The sequence below is a fragment of the Canis lupus genome, chromosome 20, assembly GCF_011100685.1.
Source record: "Canis lupus familiaris isolate Mischka breed German Shepherd chromosome 20, alternate assembly UU_Cfam_GSD_1.0, whole genome shotgun sequence".
In the NCBI taxonomy this organism is placed as follows: Eukaryota; Metazoa; Chordata; class Mammalia; order Carnivora; family Canidae; genus Canis; species Canis lupus.
Genome location: NC_049241.1, coordinates 50,494,762 through 50,514,786, shown reverse-complemented (window position 1 = coordinate 50,514,786; position 20,025 = coordinate 50,494,762). Strand labels below are relative to the sequence as shown.

General features: G+C 52.5%; 1 protein-coding gene and 2 long non-coding RNA genes across 8 annotated transcripts; 1 reads left to right on the top strand and 2 right to left on the bottom strand.

The window, feature by feature from the left end:
- Window positions 1-3,269: 3,269 nt before the first annotated feature.
- On the bottom strand, window positions 3,270-3,911 carry LOC119864742. The gene is made up of 2 exons (XR_005375117.1): window positions 3,667-3,911; window positions 3,270-3,527 (listed from the first exon to the last, which is right to left on the bottom strand). It is a non-coding gene; the product is annotated as an uncharacterized LOC119864742 (long non-coding RNA).
- Window positions 3,912-6,471: 2,560 nt separating this feature from the next.
- SPC24 (SPC24 component of NDC80 kinetochore complex) lies at window positions 6,472-14,337 on the bottom strand. Of its 5 annotated transcripts, XM_038567253.1 has the most exons (8): window positions 13,598-13,739; window positions 13,255-13,371; window positions 9,827-10,034; window positions 9,546-9,599; window positions 8,899-9,043; window positions 8,626-8,730; window positions 8,434-8,510; window positions 6,472-6,684 (listed from the first exon to the last, which is right to left on the bottom strand). In XM_038567253.1, exons 2-8 carry the CDS (start codon window positions 13,294-13,296, stop codon window positions 6,578-6,580), a joined length of 738 nt encoding a protein of 245 aa, XP_038423181.1. In that variant the 5' UTR covers window positions 13,297-13,371; window positions 13,598-13,739; the 3' UTR covers window positions 6,472-6,577. The 5 variants fall into 5 exon arrangements, with proteins under 5 accessions (XP_038423181.1, XP_038423184.1, XP_038423185.1 ...); XM_038567256.1 differs by lacking the exons at window positions 9,546-9,599; window positions 13,255-13,371 and having other exon boundaries at window positions 9,831-10,034; window positions 13,598-13,732; XM_038567257.1 differs by lacking the exons at window positions 9,546-9,599; window positions 13,598-13,739 and having other exon boundaries at window positions 9,831-10,034.
- On the top strand, window positions 13,997-19,932 carry LOC111091379. Of its 2 annotated transcripts, XR_005375116.1 has the most exons (3): window positions 13,997-14,860; window positions 15,413-15,636; window positions 19,561-19,932. It is a non-coding gene; the product is annotated as an uncharacterized LOC111091379 (long non-coding RNA). The 2 variants fall into 2 exon arrangements; XR_005375114.1 differs by lacking the exon at window positions 19,561-19,932 and having other exon boundaries at window positions 14,001-14,860; window positions 15,413-15,691.
- Window positions 19,933-20,025: the final 93 nt, after the last annotated feature.

Genomic DNA, 20,025 nt, shown 5'->3' with positions numbered 1-20,025 from the left:
AAGAACTTAATATGGGGAAGTAGGTATAAAAGCTCAAATGGGACCAATCACACTGACACCTCACGCCCTGGGCTTCTGCTCTAGGTCCTTACAGGTGGGAGCCAGGGCCTGGGGGACGGGGGTGGGGAGTTAGGGTCTGGTGGGGACACAGGTTCCATTGTGAAGACCGAGAAAGTTCTGAAGACAGGTGGTGGCGGTGGCTGCACAACCATGTGGATGTACCCAATGACCCCAGATTGGACACTTAAACCCAGTCAAATGGGAAGTCTGATGCTGTGTGTATTGGAAGGCGACGCTAAATGATTATTTCTTTGAAGACCCAATGGGGGAACAATGAGGCAGCCAGAAGTAAACACGGTGTAGGGTGGAGCTGGTATTATGGGACCCAGAGGGAGCTGTTGGGAGCCTCGCAGGTGACACTGTGTATGGCAAAAACAAAAGGAGGGGGGAGAGTCAGCTTCTCCCCTCCTCCTGGTGGTGCCCTCTCCCACCAGCGAGGACTCCGCAGCCTGAAGCCAGCAGGACCCCGACCCCCACCCCGACACACACACACCCGCCTTACAGGGCAAAGGGAGGGAGAGCACGGAGGGCTGGGAAGCAGGTGACCCCGGGTGCAGGGCGGTGGGGTGGGAAGGAGCACATCCCGGGCCGAGCCACCTAGGCACCCAGGTTGAGATGGGGGGGGGGGGGGTCTCGCATGCCTTGGAGCCTCAGTTTCCCCAGCTGAAGCTGGGGCCAGGGCTAATCCCCAGCTCCCAGGCTCAGAGCCCGTGGGGGGCCCTGCACAGGCCTGGAGAAGAAGGCCCGGAGCCAGGGGACTGTCATGTTCGCTGTGTCCACAGGGTGGCACTTCCTTCCTTCCTTCTGCCCTTTGTCTTGGGAAGGTTCCAAAATGCCTCTGGGGGTGAAGGCTGAACGGGCGCCCGGGAAGCGCGGGCCGGAGGCCGCTCGATAATTGGTTGATTGACTGATTCCAAGCTCAGCCGCGCGGCAAACGGGCCAAATGAGCGTAAATGGCCCGGCAAACCGAAGGGGCCTGGAGGTGACCCGGGAGCAGGCGGGGAGGGGGCAGGACGTGGTCCCCGTGTCCCCGCGGAGGGCGCCGCCCGCAGCCAGAGGGGCGGGCGCTTCTGGTCTCTGGCCTCGGCCGTTTGCTGCTCCAGGACGAGTGACCGGCTTCCTTCCTCGGGGCCCCCGCGGCGACACTGCATGTGAGCCACATGCAGGACTCAGAGCTTCATGACAAGTGACAGCAAGCCGTTGGCGGGGATGAACGTGGCTGCTCCCCAGCGCGGCCCCTGAGCACAGGGCAGTGTCAAGCGCCCATTTCACAGATGGGCAAGGGGAGGCTCGGGTGGCTGGGCTCAGCCCACACGGCTCGGGGAGGACCGAGAGGCCACCCCTTGCCTTCCCCTACAGGCCGCGAGGGGTGGGGGGCGTTCTTGGGGCTCGGACAGGGTCCCCTACCGGAAGGCCCCCGGCAGGACTCCAGGCCTGCACGCACCGCCAGCTCCCGGCCTGTGGGCTCAGCACCAGAGCACCGCGACGGAGCCGGTTCTGGGGGGCACAGGACTCTGCAGCTCGGGGCACTGTCACCCCCAAGGACAGGGTGGGGGGCTGGCAGTCCCCTGCGCCTTGGCTCTGAGGGCTCAGCAGCTCCGGCCAGGGCAGGGTGGGTGGCGCGAGGAAGCTGCTCCCCTGGGCTTGGTACCCCCAACTCTGTCCTCTGCTGCCCCCCACCCCCACCGGCGGCCCAAACCACAGCTGCCTGCGGTGAGTCAGGCTGGAGCCTGCGGGGCGAGCCCAGGTCCGGGGGGTGTGGGGGGAAGGGCTGCCCGCACCCTGCAGCTTCCCCAGCCAGCCCCCCTCCACTGTGGGGGGTCAGGACCTCCTTCGGGCCCCCCGGAAGTGAATTCTCCGACGGCGGGGTGTGGGAGAGGCTGAGGGCCCCGACGGGGGGTGAGCCCTGGGCACACCATCCACCCCCGAGCGGGGCAGCGGCCGGGGCGGGAGGGGTTGGAGGCGGGGCAGCCCTGGGACTCCTGGGTCTGGTCCAGCCTCCCCTCCAGGCGGCTCGGGTTTCAGCCCTGCTTCCTGCCCTGGTGGAGGGGCTCCCTCCTCCCCGAGCCCCGCCCTCCCAGGCCCAGCTGCTCTGCTCACCCTGGCCTCTGCTCCCACGCTGGGCCCGGGACGGAGTGGGGAGAGCTAGGGGGTTCACAGCAAGACCAGCCCCCTAGAAACGCGGGGCTAGAGCAGGGTGGCCTGCGCTCAAAGGTCGTCATCAGACTCCCTTTTCCTGGGTCCCAACTCTGGGGTCCTGCCTGACATCTGAAATCCCCCGCGGATCTTCTTGTGGACTGCAGGCCCAGTGTGATCCAGCAACCACTCCCTCCTCCCAACCCTGCGTGATCCAGCCCCTTGCCCCACAGTTCCTGCAGGCCTCTTTGCTACCTCTGAGCACTCACTTTGCACTGGCTGTTCCCTCTGCCTGGATCACCACCTCCACACTTCTGTCTCCTAGGGCTCAAGTCTGGGCTCCAGTGACACCTCCTCTCCAGGGCCTCCTACAGAGCCTCCCCCGACAGCAACAGCATTGATCACTAGCTGAAAGTTGGAGTTTAAATGCCCAAACTTTGGATCCAGGTCAAATCCTGGCTCTGCCCCTCATCAGCTGTAAGAACTAACACAAATAACTTGACCTCTCTGTGACTCAGTTTCTTCCTTCTCAACCCACTGGTCTTGGCCTTCACGGGAGTGTGGCTCCCTGACGGGGGTGCCGGGGCAGGGCACCAGTCAATCACGGATGCCCAGTTCACATTTCTGAGTCAATCAGGGAGTGTCCCCAGGAACCCCAGCACTGTCATGACATCCTGTAACCAGTCTTTCCGGCCTCTCCCCAGCCAGGCCAGAGAGATCAGGTCACGGCCTCACATCCAAGAACGAGGTTCAAATCCATCCTTGGACACCCGTCCCCCAGGCATACACACTCAGTGGGTCCCAGGCCCTTGATCTAGAAACTAGGAGCAGCTCTGACCACGGCTCAGACCAAGACTGGGAGTGGGGGACACTGGGAGGACCCACCCATGGCGATGAAGGCCTGGGGGTTCAGAGGAAGAGGCCGAGCGGGACCCTCGGGGGCAGCCAGCCTTAGGACTTTACCAGCGACTGCCCAGTGTGAGGCCTTCGCTCCCAGCAGTCCCTTGGCGCTTTCCCCAGAAACACCAATGACAAGCTGGGTCAGCTGGGCATCCGGACACTTGCCTCACAGCCACCTGTCAATAATGCCTTTATCTAGAACTTCAGCTTTACCGCTCCATCAACGCAGGCGTGAGTTCCAGTCATTGCTTGGCGTCTTCCTACCCGGGTAGCCTTGGAAAAGGCCCAGCCACCTCAGAGGCTGTTTCTCCTCTGAAAAGCCCGAGATGCTCCTCCATGGACCCTACAGCCCCACTGTGGGGGTTCAGACTCCAGGGGTGTCATTGTCCTGTGACTGTCAAGCCTGGATCACGCCATGCCTCTTTCCCCATCTGTAAAATGAATACTCTTTACTGGCTTGGGATGGTGCTGGGCCCGGGCTGGCCCTGGGGTGGGGGTGGGGGTGGTGCAGGAGGAAGGGTGGGGGGTGAGGGGGTCAAGCCTCAGCACGACAGGTGCAAGGCCAGTTACCTGGCTCCCCACTCCCTGGTCCTGGGGACACGAATCTTGCTTCTACCTCCACCGGGCTGGGCCCAACACTCCGCATGCCTGTGGCCGGCCTCCAGAAATCAAGAGCTGGTGACCACTGGTGACCATTGCCGCTTGGGCGGCTCTCCAGAGGAACGACAAGCAGGAATGGGGGTAGGGGTGCAGGCTGGAGGTCTGAGGCTGTCCTGCTGGCTGTCCCAGGCATCCAGCCAGCACTGGGCAGTGAGTCAGGGCCCAGGCATGCAGAGGGCCGGGGCCTCTCCAGGCCCCTGTGAGCTCAGGCACCTCCCTGAACCCGCCCGCCAGGCCACGTTCCTTACTGGCTTGCTCACTCCTTCGGCCAGACCCGGGGCTGCTGGGGAGACGAGAGGAGCACGGCCACTCTGAGCCTGGGCTCACGCAGCCTCCCCGAGGGGACCTTCCTCCTGGGGAAACTGAGCTCCGAGCAGGCCAATACCTCCTTGGCCTCCGCCCAGAGCCAAGCAAAGGGACTGCCTGGAGGGAGACGGGCCCGTGGAGGGCTTTAGGGCCAGGGCCAAGGGCACTCCTAGGTTCTGGTCTGTAACATCCCGCCCCCCACACCTGCTCTCTCCCGGGCACTCGGTTTGCTAGCCGGCAGGTCTGCTGGATCAACCGCGGGACGCATGCCTCATTGCCTGCCCCGCAGCCCTGAGCTGGGCTGGGGCTGCTCTGACATGCTCAGGGGGCCCACTAGAGTGGGGGGGCGCTCCTGGAGCCCTCACCCACGCGGCTGGGCAGGTGGAGGCCAGCTGTGTTAGCAGGAATGCCCATCAAGGTGACAGCAGCTACTGAGCCGACCACAAGTGGATGCCTGGCTGGTTCTTGGCTGAGGCTGCAAGGCCAGAAAGGTGGGGGTGGGGGTGGAGAGATGAGGGGGGAGGGGGCAGGGAGGAGGACGACTGCCTCCAGTGTGCTCCACATCTGTCACGACTGAGGGGGTGCTCCTGGCATCCAGAGGGTGGGGGCCAGGAATGCTGCTACATGTCCTACGGCGTCCAGGACAGCCTGTGAGAATGACTGGCCCCGATGTCCCTAGGGCTGGGGTGGGAAAACCATGGCCAAGGTCAAGTTTTCTGGAGGCCGATGGTACAAAGAGGGGGCTCTGCGCCCATCTCATGCCATAAAAGACCTTACTGATCTTGAAAATCAACAGCTCAGGAGGGCTTATGTGACCACTTACTCGAACACATTAAGTCAAGCTCTTGGCATAAAAACAGGGCTTCCGAAGCTCTGGGAATCTCTGTGAACCGAATGACCTGCTCTGTCTCCCTAGTCCTAGAGCCCAGGCTCCCTTGCCCCAGAAGCTGCAAGGGTGACCTGGACAGACTGTCCGGTGCCCATGACACGCTCAGATGCTGCTAGACTTGCTGCTTACGCTCCCTCTACCTAGCACGTCTCCTCTCCAATTATAAAAAACTGTCACCTTTGCACTTACTAGAAACAGAGCAGTTACAGAGGCGCGCACGAAACCCCAGACCCTGAGGACCCAGAGGCTCGTGGGACCATAACAAATCTACTGACGAGGCTGCATATAGAAGGTGGCTGGTTAGGTTTGAGGAGGACCAACTTCCCCTTCCCTACCCTCAGGCAGGTGGGCCGTAAGCGTCCCATTCTTAGTGGTACCCCAAATCACTGAGGATGGCGGATAAGGGAACATATAGAATGGCCTGGGTCGTATGCTGCATCAAGTAGATTTACATCAGGAGCACGGGACTCTTGCTCTCGTAGCGAGTTCGTGCCCCATGTTGGGTGATTATAAATATATAGACTAAAAAAAGGGCAGCCCCGGTGGCCCAGTGGTTTAGCGCTACCTTCAGCCCAGGGCCTGATCCTGGAGACCCGGGATCTAGTCCCACGTCAGGCTCCCTGCATGGGGCCTGCTTCTCCCTCTGCCTGTGTCTCTGCCTCTCTCTCTCTCTGTCATGAATAAATGAATAAAATCTTAAAAAAAAAAAAAAAAGAACGAAATGTGGAACTCAACATCAAAAAAAAATTAGCTGTTTGTGATAAAAAAAAATAAGTAACAGTGGCACACACAACATAACTTAGTCTTCCCTTCCTCCACACAGAGAGGTCCAGGGCTGGGGCACCTCGCTGGTTTAGTTGGTCATGTCCAACTCTTGATCTCAGCTCAGGTCTGGTTCTCTGGGCCATGAGTTCAAACCTCAATGTTGGGCTGTATAGTGGGTATGGAGCCTACTTAAAAAAAAAAAAAAAACAACAACAAAACCAGGGGGACCTAAGTGGCTCAGTTAGTTAAGCATCTGAATCTTTTGACTTTGGCTCCGGTCATAATCTCAGGGTCAGGAGATGGAACCCTGCATCAGGCTCCACCTTCAGCATGGAGGTGGCTTGTCCTTCTCCCTCTATACCCCCCTCACTCGCACACACTCTTTCTCAAATAAATAAGTAAATAAAATCTTAAAAAAAAAAAAAGTCCAGTGCTGATTCCTGGGTTCCACAGTCATCGGGGAACCAGGCTCCGATCGACCCTAGAGGACTGCATCCCTCCTTACATGTGGCAACATGACTGCCAGGGCTCCAGCCAGCACTTCCATATTCCAGTTCTGGGCACACAGTGCCTAACTTCAATCACAAATGATAAAGACCCAGGATTTGTTATCACACACACTATGGTATCATTTGTATAGTGTCGCCAGAGATGTGAGGCTACGATCTGGCAGTTAGGGTAGTTCTCTATGGTTACCCAGCCAAGGCCAGTCCAGCAACTGAGGCCGAAGGCAGAAAGACACCCAGTAAAAAACCTGTTTGTGTATAAACGTTTAATTTTAAGCTCATCTCATCACTGAGGCACCACCCACCCTCCACGGCAGATCCGCGCTGTGCGCAAACGTGTCCTCGAGGCTCCTGGCTACCAGTCCGTGTCCACCAGGTTCCAGAGGTAGTCGCTGATGAACTTCTTGGAGAGCTGGGTGCTGTCCAGGTGGATGGGCTGTGCGATACTGGGGCCGTGATGGACTATAGGGCAGATGTAAGGAAACCTGACACGCACGGCCCACCCCATGACCCCAAGAGGAAAGAATACTGCCTCTAAAAAAATGTTACTAAGATATATAGAGACCAAACGAGACTTTTGTAAACAAAACGTTGAATTCTGGGCACCTGGGTGGCTCAGTAGGTTACGTGTCTGCCTGGGTAGCTCAGTGGGTTATGTGTCTGCCTTTGGCTCAGGTCATGATCCCAGGGTCCTGGGATGGAGCCCCTCATTGGGCTCCCTGCTCAGTGGGGAGTCTGCTTCTCCTTCTGCCCCTCCCCCTGCTCACATGCTCTTTCTCTCATAAATATATAAATAAATAAATAAATAAATAAAATATTTTTAAAGGGACACCTGGGTGGCTCAATGGTTGAGCACCTGTCTTCAGCCCAGCACGTGATGCTGGGGTCCTGGGATTGAGTCCCACATCGGGCTCTCTGCATGGAGCCTGCTTCTCCCTCTGCCTGTGTCTCTGCCTCTCTCTCTTTCTATCATGAATAAATAAATAAAATCCTAAAAAAAAATTTTTTTTAAAGTTAAATTCTGATAATGTACTATCTTTTTAAAAAACTGGTGAAATAGGCAGCCCAGATGGGTCAGTGGTTTAGCATCGCCTTCAATCCAGGGTGCAATCCCGGAGATCCGGGATCGAGTCCTGCATCGGGCTCCCTGCATGGAGCCTGCTTCTCTCTCTGCCTGTGTCTCTGCCTCTCCCCCCCCCTCTCTGTGTCTCTATGAATAAATAAATAAAATCTTTGAAAAAAAGAAAACAGGGCAGCTCCAGTGGCTCAGAGGTTTAGCGCCACCTTCGGTCCCAGGGCCTGATCCTGGAGGCCTGGGATTGAGTCCCACATCAGGCTCCCTGCATAGAGTCTGCTTCTCCCTCTGCCTCTCCCTCTCTCTGTCTCTCATGAATAAAATAATCTTTAAAAAATAAAAAGAGGGATCCCTGGGTGGCGCAGCGGTTTGGCGCCTGCCTTTGGCCCAGGGCGCGATCCTGGAGACCCGGGATCGAATCCCACATCAGGCTCCCGGTGCATGGAGCCTGCTTCTCCCTCTGCCTATGTCTCTGCCTCTCTCTCTCTCTCTCTCTGTGACTATCATAAATAAATTAAAAAAAATTTAAAAAAATAAAAAATAAAAAATAAAAAGAATAAAAAAATAAAATAAAAATAAAAAACTGGTGAGATACATACAAAATAGACCATGGGAACCAGCTCAGTGGCATGAAGTACATGCACATGATGTGCAGCCATCCCCACCCCCTGGCCCCTGGTGCCCACCATCTACTTTGTCTTTGTGGATCTGACTCCTCTTGGGGCCTCCTGGCAGCGGAACAGTAGTTCACTTTTTGTGTCTGGTTTTTTTCACTTAACATCACGTCCTCCAGGTACACCCGTGTTCTAGCATGTGCCAGAATTTCCTTCCTTCCTAAGGCGGAATACTATTTTATCGCACGGAAACACCACAGTTTGCTTATCTAGCACTTTGCGGCTAGATGATTGGGTTGCTTCCACCTCTTGGCTGTTGGGACCAAGGCAGTTAGGAACACAGGTGCAGAAATACCGGTTCAAGTCCCTGCTTTCGGTGTCTTTGTGTTTATCCCCAGAAGGGGGACTGCTGGATCCTGTGGGGACTCTGGGGAGACCTGCCAGAATGTTTTCCACAGTGGCCTGGCGCTTTGCGTGGCCACCAGCAGGCGCACGGGGCTCCGCTTTCTCCACAAAGGATACTGCCTTTGACCATCCCCGGCTCACACTCGTAGTCCCACTCAATTTTACTGACTCGGTGATAAAGCTGAGCCACGTACCTGTATGAGAACACGAAAGGAGAGAGGGAGGGAGAGAAGCCAGTTACCCCAGTGCAGACTCCAGCTCAGGGCTGCGGGGTACGCACACGCCAGCACACGCACTGGGGGGACGTACACGGCTGAGGGGATGGTGACGGTTGTGTCTTCATCAACTTCCCTCTCCTGTCTCTCGAGACCGGCCTCGACCTCCTTGAGCTCCTCCAGCTCTGTGGTGAGCTGAGTAAAGCAGGCAGTTAAGGTCACCTCACTGGAGGGGGGCCTCGCGCGCTAACCCAGCCTCTGTGGGCCCAGGGCCCCCCTGACTCCAAGCGGGGTCCCTGGCTTGAACCAGCTGGCGACCCCGGGGGTGAGCCTGCGGCCCGGCCTTCGGCGCACGAGGGAAGGATATAGGAGGCTGGCCTTCAGATGTGTGTTCTCCTCGCCGGCCTTCTGAAGCTCAGCTTTGAGCTGCTGCAACTCGACCCCCCTCTGGTGCGCCTGTGCCTTCGCATCAAGGAGGCACTGGGCCACTTCTTCCTCCGTGGCCAGGATCTCTGTGGGGGAGAGGGGGAGAAGGCTGAAGCCCTACAAAGAGGTTTCTCCAGGGTCTGTCTTTGCCCCAGAAGAGCCGAGGACAAAGCCGGGGGCCGGAGTGGGGTGGGTAGGGAGGTTCATCTGCCTGAGGCCTCAGCCACTCCTGGCGTCCCTGTCTACGGCTCCCCAGGGACCTGCTGATCCTATTTGCAAAAGCCCATCACTCAGGTCCACTCGGACCTTGTAAAAGTGCTTCCATTTCACCAAAACACATCTGAATCCTCAAAAACAAAACAAAACAAAACAAAAAAACGAATGAACGATAAAGTAATCAATCAATCCAGTCCTTTGCACACCAGTCTTAATGTATAGTGTCCGGGTCAACCTTGCTGCCCAAGCAAGAAGCCTGGCACTCACTTTCCACATCCAATTAGTGATCCAGGCTTGCCCAGTCCCCTGCTCCTGCCCCCGCTGCAATCCCCTCACGGGTCCCTCCAGGATCACCCAGCTTCCCCCTCACACCTTGCTTTGGTCTCTGCTGTTGCCAGTTCCTTCTGCTCTCTGCCTCCAGAGTGGCTGCCTTAGAGACCAAATGTGAAGTCACTCCCCTGCTCGAAGACCATCCATGGCTCCCTAGTATCTCCAGGGTAAGATCCCGGTCCCTCTGAGCATCTTTACCTTCCCCGACAGCCTCCTTTCTGCCTGCTTTTCACCCCCACACATACTCTTCTCTCTGCTCCGGCTACAAAGACACCTCATCATTCTGCAAACAAGCCCCATCCTTCACAGGCCTGAGCCTCCACCTGCCTGTCCTCTGTGGGATGCCACTGTGCTCCTGCCTATCGGGCACTCCTGGACCCAGTCTTCCAGACTTCTGGGCAGTGCTCGCCTCGGGCAGCTGGACACTCTCCATGCTTCCATGACAGCCCTGCCAGCACTGAATGAGTCATTCTTCCTCTTTCTTCCTCGAACCAGGGATTGCATCTTATATTCACCATATATCGCCAGCACCTACTCAGAATAAACATGCTTTGTACGAAACATCCAGAAAGATCAAAAACACCCTAACAAGGTTACCGTGTTCCTTTCCAGAGAGCTGGAGAAATCTGCCAATTCCGAGAAGGCACAGATGGAAATGCTTCCCAAAGGGCTGGCGTTTAAGTGTTTACAAACTTACATTAAGTTAATTTTTCATCAAAATATTACATGTATATGGCTGTGAAAATTTAAACACACAGAGGAACCCTCCCCCCCCCAAGCCTCTCCACCCCTCTGAAGCAGCCACTTTCAACTCATCACTGTTTTCTCTGGCACTGACCTTCACATTTCTAAATAATTTGCTTATGCTGCTATTTCTTGATTTGTCTTTTTTTAAACAGTGCCTGCTGACTTCCTGTTAGGATAGCTGGGGATCTGGCTCTGTTCTGCAGCCTTCCTGCCCCTTCTCCCCTCACCTTCCCTATAGACAACTGAGTCTCCTTGGAATCTTCCCTGGGGGCACCCTCCTTCCCGTGGACGCTGGTAAGGAGTGCCATCACCTGAGTGTGTGCTGAGTGCTGCAGGATGACCTCAGAGCCCCTGTTCGGTGTGTTCTCACAACCCTCTGAGGGGAGTGGCTTAACCCCTGCCCACCATGGAGAGGTGAGGGACAGAAGCCCAAAAACAGTCAGTGACTTGTCCATAGGCTCTTAGCTCTGACATCTGGATCTGATCTGGATCCCAGCCCCAACTCCATCCATAATGTTAAACCCCAGGCAGGCTGGGTGATGCCATACTTCTCCCCAAACCATCAATCGAGTGGGGAGTGGGGAGGAGAGAGGAGAGACAAGAAGAGAGAGGAGGAGAAGAGGAAGACTGACTGGGGCATCCACCACACTTAAAACAACCTCCAGGGATGCCTGGGTGGCTCAGCGGTTGAGTGTCTGCCTTCGGCTCAGGGCGTGATCCTGGAGACCCAGGATCAAGTCCCACATTGGACTCCCTGCATGGGGCCTGCTTCTTCCTCTGCCTGTGTCTCTGCCTCTCTCTATCTCTGTGTCTCTCATGAATAAATAAATAAAACCTTTATTTTATAATTATTTTTTTTTAATTTTTATTTATTTATGATAGTCACAGAGAGAGAGAGAGAGAGAGAGGCAGAGACACAGGCAGAGGGAGATGCAGGCTCCATGCACCAGGAACCCGACATGGGATTCGATCCCGGGTCTCCAGGATCGCGCCCTGGGCCAAAGGCAGGCGCCAAACCACTGCGCCACCCAGGGATCCCAATAAAATCTTTAAAAAATAAAAAATAAAACAACCTCCAAACTCCTCCTGGGTGCTCACTGCCGGCAGAGTCTGGTTGTGGTTGACCTCACCTTCACTGCTTTCTCCTGGGTCTCCAAGTTCACTCTCACCTTATGACCTTGGCATTTCCAGTCACCTCTGCCAGGAACACTCTTCCCCCAAGCCATTCCCTGCTTAGCTCCTAGGTCATTTCAGTTTCAATCTAAATAGCATCTCCACATGAAACGTAACTGTAAAAAGACATTTAAAAAAAACCTAGCACCAAAATCACTATAGAAAACTGGAGGACTGGGATCCCTGGGTGGCGCAGCGGTTTGGCGCCTGTCTTTGGCCCAGGGCGCGATCCTGGAGACCCGGGATCGAATCCCACATCGGGCTCCCGGTGCATGGAGCCTGCTTCTCCCTCTGCCTGTGTGTGTCTCTGCCTCTCTCTCTCTCACTGTGTGCCTATCATAAATAAATTAAAAAAAATTATTTAAAAAAAAAAAAAAAGAAAACTGGAGGACACTTTCTCAAAAAATTAAATATCAAATTACCATGTGATCTAGCAATTCCACTTCTGGGAAAATACAAAAAAGAACTGAAAGCAGGGACCCAAAGAGATATTTGAACACCCATGTTCATGGCAGCATTATTCACAACAGCCAGGGGCTGGAAGCAACCCAACAGTCCATCAATGGAGAAATGAACAGAGGCAGCCCAGGTGGCTGAGAGGTCTAGCGCCGCCTTCAGTTCAGGGAGTGATCCTACAGACCCAATATTGAGTCCCACATCGGGCTCCCTGCATGGAGCCTGCTTCTCCCTCTGCCTGTGTCTCTGCCTCTCTCTCTCTCTCATGAATAAATAAAATCTTTAAAAAAATTAAAAATGGACAAATGAACAAACAAAATGAGGTATGTCCACACATTGGAATATTATTCAGCCCTAAAAAATGAAATTCTGACACGTTACAACATGGATGATTCTTAAAAACACTGCACTGGGATCCCTGGGTGGCGCAGCGGTTTGGCGCCTGCCTTTGGCCCAGGGCGCGATCCTGGAGACCCGGGATCGAATCCCACGTCGGGCTCCCGGTGCATGGAGCCTGCTTCTCCCTCTGCCTGTGCCTCTGCCTCTCTCTCTCTGTGACTATCATAAATAAATAAAAATTTTAAAAAAATAATTAAAAAAAAAAACACTGCACTAAGTGACATATACCAGACACACAACATAAAAAATAATAATAAAAAGAAAATAAGCCACACTAAATTCCAGGATTCCACTTATATGAGGTCTCTAGAATAGTTCATAGAGACAGGAAGTAGAAGGGGCTGGGAGAAGGGAAATGGGGAGTCAGAGTTTAATGAGCAGTTTTAGTTTGGGATAATGAAAACATTCTGGAGATGGGACAGTGGGGATGGCTGCACAATGATGTGAATGTACTTAATGCCACTGAACAGGACACTTAAAAATCGCTAAAATGTTGTGTTTTGTTTTGTTTTTTTTTTAGGATTTTATTTATTTATTCATGAGACACACACACACAGAGTCAGAGATATAGGCAGAGGGAGAAGCAGGCTCCCCGCAGGAAGCCTGATGCAGCCCTCGTCCCAGGACCCCAGGAACACGACCTGGGCCAAAGGCAGACAGACGTTCAACCACTGAGCCACCCAGGTGCCCCTAAAATGGTAAGTCTTTTATCAATTTTACAACAACAACAACAAAAACCTGGCACTGAGAAAAGCAGTGACAATGAGTGCTGTCAGCAGTCCCATTTCACAGATGAGGTCACTGAGGCATGGGAGGGAAGCCCGGGGATCAGGGCTCATGAGTTACCTGAAATCCAGATCAGAAGCTGAGAGAGCCCCTCTCACCTGCAGGAGAGGCTTGATGCAGCCCTCTCTCTGTAGCATGTTAAGATATTTATTAGCAAAGCTTTTCATCCTTTGCTTTAAAGGAGTCTTACATTTGATGGTGTCTTCAATTCCACGTAAACGGTATTATCCATGTAAAGCAGGAAGCACCTTTACCTGCACCGATTTATTTAATCCTCCCTGGCTCTCTCCCAGGCCTCCTTGGGTTTCTGCTAAAACATCATCTTTCAAAAGGCTTTCGCTGACCAGCCCCAAAACATCACCACTCCCTCCAACACAACCTAGTTTGTCCTTGGCCCTCCTTAGCCCATCACCTCCTGACATACCCATTTTCTTGGTTTATCTTCTGACCTCCCCTCACTAGCGCTATCAACCCACTAAAGGGATATATGGTCTTTTTCGTTCTCTGCTTCCATCCCAGGGCTGACACTCTACCTGGCACACACCAGGTGCTCAGTAAAACAGCTGAACCTCTGTAAGTGGAAATGCTGGGATTAAAACCCAGCGCTCCGACTCCTGAACCCCACTTCGGACCTTGGGTCCCCCAGCTCCTGCTCACGGAACGCTCAGAATTGGACCAGACCCTCTGAGCTCCTATATTCACTAACTCGAGGGCGCCGACATCCCGAAGCCCATTTCACGGGTGGGGAAACTGAGGTTCAGCGGGCGTACTGTCCATGGGAGAACGGGGCAGGGATGGGGGCGCCCAGGAGGGAGGGACTTGCTGCCCCCAGGCATCACCCGGGTCCCAGCCGCCCCCGGCCCCGCCCCCGGCCCCGCCCCTGACCTCGCAGCCGTTGCTCCGCGAGGTCTTGCGTCTCCAGCAGCCGCTCCACCACCTGCTCGTGGCGTCCCAGCAGCCGCCTTTGCTGCGCCTCCGCGCGGTTGGCACCCAGCAGGCTCAGCAGCCCCTGGCTCACCTCCTCCATGTCGCGGAAGGCCGCCATGACTACGCCAGGACCTTTCCCGCGCAAGTTTAACTGCCCTCAGGGCCCGCCTCTCTCCCCAGGAGCCTCATTCCCATTGGTTTGCTCCTCCATCAGTCATCAGGAATGGGCGGGCGGTAGCCTCTGGCCTCGTCTAGTGCGCCTGCGCCGGCTCCTCCTCCGTCTCCGGCAATGGCCAATCGGCGCAGGGAGGTGGGGCTTGTGTGCCTGCGGGAGTCCTGCGTGACGCGCCTGCGCAGGCTGGAAAGCATCTGGCGGCTCCTGAGGCTGTTTGTCTGTTTAGCTGTAGCTGCACCAGGGGCGCGGTGCCAGGGGCGAAGCGTTGGACCGCCTCTCGTGGGCTGACGTTCTATAGGGTGTGCGTGGGATGCTCGCAATCAGCGTAATAAATAAATAAGTAAATTCCGTAAGGATGCACAGCAAGCTGGAGCATGCAGCCAGATATATGGGGTCCGAATCCCACTTCCTAGCTTCCTTATCCTGGGCAAGTGACTTCACCCCTCTGTGCCTCACTTTCCTCGTCAGTAAAATGAGGGTCATAATAGTACCTACGTAGGGGTCGGCGTGAGGATTAAGTGAGGACGGTGCTGAGTATTCAGGGAGCACTATATTAAGGCGTTCAAGAAAACATACATGGAACCCTAGCAGGTGCGGCACCTACCCTAACGGGCACCAGACACCATGCTGTGTGAAGGGTCATAGGAGAGAAAAGACAAAATGCGCATTTATATGACAAATTTCTCAAACTGAGGTAAAGAAATCTAATTTGGCAGGTTATGACCAGCATTTTCTACAAAATACAATGGGGAAAACATCAGTGCATTGTGTGCAGAAAGTTAAGCATTGTTTTTGGGAAACTCCAAAATCTGCGAGTACTGGGTGTGACAGATTATATTTTCAAAAATTGAATACAGAAATAGTTCCAACCTTGCCACTCCCCGTCCAGAGGCAGACTTTCATTCTCCTCCTTTTGAGCTTCAGCAGGACTTGGTGCAGCAAATAAAATGTGGCAGAAAGGGGATCCCTGGGTGGCTCAGCAGTTGAGTGCCTGGCTTTGGCCCAGGACATGATCTTGGAGTCCTGGGATCGAGTCCCACACTGGGCTCCCTGCATGGAGCCTGCTTCTCCTTCTGCCTGTGTCTCTTCTCTCTCTCTCTCTGTATCTCTCATGAATACATAAAATCTTTTTTTAAAAATGTGGCGGAAAGGATACTGTGAATTACAAGCCTTGGTCGGAAACTAGGAGGCAGCTTTGTGCCTGGTGCTAGCTTGTGCAATCTCTTGCTCTCTTGCCCTCTCTCAGTTTTGGGGATACTCTTACTCAGAGCCCAGCTGCCATGTTGTGAGGAATCCGAGGTGATGTAAAGAATCTCCCAGAGGAGGTTGCAGCAGAAGCCAGCATCAACCACCAGACCAGTGAGTGAGCACAGAAGTGATTTTAGTCGCCACCCTTCGAGCCATCACATCTGACAGCAGGAGGAGCAGAGATGAGCTGTCCCCACCAAGCCCTGCTGAAACTGCAGATCTGTGAGCAAGATCATTGCCATTGTTTAAAGGCAGTAAATTCGGGAATATTTTGTTATGCAGCCTTAACATGTGGATTGCTGGGTCCCCTGTGAAATTTCTGCCTACTGTGGGTCACATAAAGGGCATCAAAGGCCACTGCTTTAGTGGCAAGACCTCACAATAAGCAAGGAAACAAATGAACAGAATCATTTTAGATAGGGACATTCACTTTGAAGATACTCCAACCCGGTCTAGGAAAGCGTCACTGGAGTTGGGGGCAGGGAAGGAAGTGACTTTAGGCTGTGTGGGCAGGGGCAGGGATGGACTCCCTGGACAGGGGACATATGAACCATGAACTAGGATCTGAGTGATAAAAAGATATTGGGAAACCAGTGCCAGGCAGAAGAAAGAGCATGTGCAAAGGACAATGAAGTGGGGAAATCTTTAATTTGTTTAAGGAATAGTGAGGAGGTCCAAGTGGCTGGAGAGGAGGAAGGAGAGAAGGTTTGGTTTCCAGGGGCCCTGAAACTTTATTCTGGTTTAACAAGAAGCATTGGAAGACACTGAAGGAAGGGCAGCTATGGAGTGTACTGGCTTCCAGATCTTCCAGAGTCTAGAGAACTCTGTGGCAGGCTGGATATGCAGAATGAGGAAAAGGAAGAAGTTGCTTCCTGGGTGTTTGGCCCAGATACCTGGATGGGTAGTGGTGGCCCAGACGGGGAGGAGCAGGCATGGAGGTGAGGGGCTCCATGAAGTGAAAGGTTTAGAGAAATGCTTAGTAGCTGGGGAATGGCCACATGGAGCTATGAAGAAGATAGTGGCTTGGCTATGAGTCTGTAGAGACACTTAGGCTGGGAATAAAAGCCAGTTGTCCAGAGGCACCAGAGACCAGATGCCACACCCTGGAAGAGAATAAGAGGAGGGGGTCCAAGGACCAAGCACTGTGATCCTCCAACTGTAGAAATTGTAGAAAAGAGAGGAGGCATAACCGGGGAGGATGGAGAGAAGCTACCACAGAGCAGTCAGAAATGTGATTTTGATTGACCATCAGGACTCTGACAGGTCCCCGATCCCACACCTGGGACCACTTTCTTCCTCAGAGCTTACTTTCTTTTTCTTTTTTTTAATTTTATTTATTTAAGTAATCTCTCCACCCAACATGGGACTTGAACTCCCGACCCTGAGATCAATAGTTACATGCTCCTCCAACTGAGCCAGGCACCAGCAGAACTTACTTTCAAGAGACAGTTTTTGAGAAGCCCCCAAGGGCTGTTTTTATGTTTTTACAGTGGTCGTGTAGCGAGGGACATGCTTAGGGCTGATAGATTTATTTAATCTTACCCAAGGGGACGCCTGGTGGCTCAGCAGTTAAATGCCTGCCTTTGGCCCAGGGAGTGATCCTGGAGTCCAGGGATTGAGTCCCACGTCAGGCTTCCTGGATGGAGCCTGCTTCTCTCTCTGCTTGTGTCTCTGCCTCTCTGTCTGTGTCTATCATGTATAAATAAATAAAATCTTAAAAAAAAAAAATCTTACCCAGGTCACAGATCTCTTTGAAATTTGATAAAAGGAATGACACAGGCTCTTCCTTGAAAAATGCATGCAACATCCACATCTGTTAGGATTTTGTACATATTTTGGGTTTAGGACCCCAGAGGGCCATCCCCAGATTTTTAGGTTAAGAAGCTCCCCAGCCTTTGTCTCATGGAGTAGCTAGCAGATGAATAAGTGATGAGAGTCTTGCAGAAACATCAGTGTGTGGGCATGGAGTTGGGTCCCTGGAGTCAGCACCTACGGTGAGCAATGCTCAGCTCCTCTTGGCTGAGTATTTATGCTAAGATTGCTATGTCACCCTCATCTGTGTGACCTTTGGTGGCAGGGGCTCACATTCTCTGTGTCTAAAGGGGGTGGATTACTTAACAATGCAGAGTGAAATAATGAGGAGATAAGACGTCAGGGGTTCAGTTTCTGGTTCTGCAGATTACCTGTGACCTTGGCAAGCTCTTAACCTTACTAAACCATGGGCTAATGATAGCTCTCTCTTATCAGCTGGGGTGGGCTGTTCACAAGATAAGCCATTTGAGATTGCACAACCATAGCCTGACAGATATAAATGCTCCTGTCAAAAAAAGGTCACTCACCTCCCTTCCAAAAAGCAAAGCAAGAATCACCTCACAACCATTAGGATGGGTACTATTAAAAAAAAAAAAAAAAAGTATTGGCCAGGTGGTGGGGAAATCAGAACTCTAGAGCATTGAGGGTGGGAATGTAAAATGGTGCAGCAGCTATGGAAAACCTATGGCAGTTCCTCACAAAATTAAAAATAGAATACCCCAGCACTTTTATTTCTAGGTATATACCCCCAACACTGAAAGTGAGGACTCAGAGATATTGCAACACTCAACATTATTTACAATAGCCTCAAAGGTGGAAGCAACCCAAGTGTCTATTGATAGGTGCTTGAACAAAATGTGGTGTATCCATTCGAATGGATATTTAGTCTTAAAAAGAAAATTCTGACAGATATGACATGGGTGACCCTTGAAGACATCGTGCTAACTAAAATAAGCCAGTCATAAAAGGATGACCACAGCATGACTCCATTTTTTTTTAAGATTTTATTTATTTATTCATGAGAGACAGACACTGAGGAGAGAAAGGCAGAGACACAGGCAGAGGGAGAAGCAGACTCCTCGCAGGGAGCCAGATGCAGGACTCGATCCCAGACCCTGGGACCCACGACCTGAACTGAAGGTAGGCGCCCAACTGCTGAGCCACCCAGGCGTCCCTCCACCTTTTTTTTTGTTTAAGGTTTTATTTATTTATTCATGACACACACACAGAGGCAGAGACATAGGCAGAGGGAGAAGCAGGCTCCCTACAGGGAGCCTGATGAGGGACTCGATCCCAGGACCCCGGGATCATGACCCGAGTCGAACGAAGGCAGACAGTCACTGAGCCACCCAGGTCCCCCTTCATGACTCCACTTACTTGAAGTCCCTTCAGTAGTTAAATTCATAGAGACAAAGAGGAGACCAACAGTAGCCACGTTGGGATGGGGTGCAGGTGGTGAAAAGTCGGTGTTTAATGGGCACAGGTTCAGTTTGGGAAGAGGAAAGTCCTGGAGATGGACAGTGGGGATGGTTATACAACAGTGTGAATGTGCTTCACATCACTGAACTGGACACTCAGAAATGGCTTCGATGGGGGGGTGCCTGGCTGGTTCAGTCACTGGAGCAAGCGACTCTAAATCTTGAGGTTGTGAGTTCAAGCCCCCAACTGGGTGTAGAGATTATTTTAAAATAATCTTTAAAAAATGGCTTAGATGGTAAAGGTCATGCATATTTTACAACTAAAAATAAAAATACATATATTAGAAAAAAGTAAAGCAAGAAACTGGGTGGTATTGGGGAACAAGGGAACAAAATATGAGCTGAATGAGTTAACAATGACAAGATGGTCCCCAGCAATCGCTTCTGGAAGGCCTCTTGACTCACAGACCCCTCTAGAAAACTGACGGGAGTAGACCTTTTAGTTCAGAAACACGTAACTTTCCAGAGGGAAAACAAGAAGAGAGGTAAGGAGAGCCATCTTTAATCACCCTTGAGGGAAGTGAGGGGCAGGACCCAGGGAAAGGCAGCGGGGATGCTCCACCTCTTGTCCTGCTGCTGACCTAGGGATACTCTTTGTCAAAAGTCATAAAGTTATATACACTTTTGTACATGGTGGGTGCACAAAATGTATGCATATGATGCCTTGATAAAAAATCAAACAGCAAAACACAATGTTAAAGATTCAACTTATTAGAAAAAGCTTTGGCAGGAGATACCCCAGTGAGTTGACAATAGCAGACATTTCCACCAATTGGAACCATGGCATCTTCCACTATGCCAAACATTTCTATATTATTTTTTAAACTTTTTAAATATTTTATTGATTGTTTGACAGGGAGACAGATCACCAAGGGAAAGGGAGACAAGCAGGCTCCCTACTGAACAAGGAGACTGATATGGGGCTCAATTCCAGGACCCCAAGATCATGACCCGATGGAAGATGCTTAACCAACTGAGCCACCAAGGTGCCCTCATTTCTGTATTTTTAGAATTTTGCCTTTTGCAATCACTATGAAGTATTTTATCATGAGGGAAAAAAATATCAGTAAAGATCTTTTTCTGTGGTGTTCACAGTGGGTGTTCATTAAAACTTTCTGCAGGGGCGCCTGGGTGATGCAGTCAGTTGAACGTTTGACTCTTGGTTTCAGCTCAGGTTCTGGTCTTGGAGTCATAGCATCGAGCCCCATGTTGGGCTCTGTGCTCAGTGGAATCTACTTGGGACTCTCTCTCTCCCTCTGCCCCTCCTGCTCCTGCTCTAAAAGAAATAAATCTTAAAAAAAAAAAAAAAAAAAAAAAAAAC

Coding starts and splice junctions, on each gene's coding strand:
- SPC24 (XM_038567253.1), bottom strand. CDS start 13,296: ATGGATAATACCGTTTACGTGGAATTGAAGACACCATCAAAT. Junction 9,044..9,545: donor ACAGCAGAGACCAAAGCAAG/GTGTGAGGGGGA, acceptor TCTCCCCCACAG/AGATCCTGGCCACGGAGGAA. Junction 8,511..8,625: donor GTCACCATCCCCTCAGCCGT/GTACGTCCCCCC, acceptor GTTCTCATACAG/GTACGTGGCTCAGCTTTATC.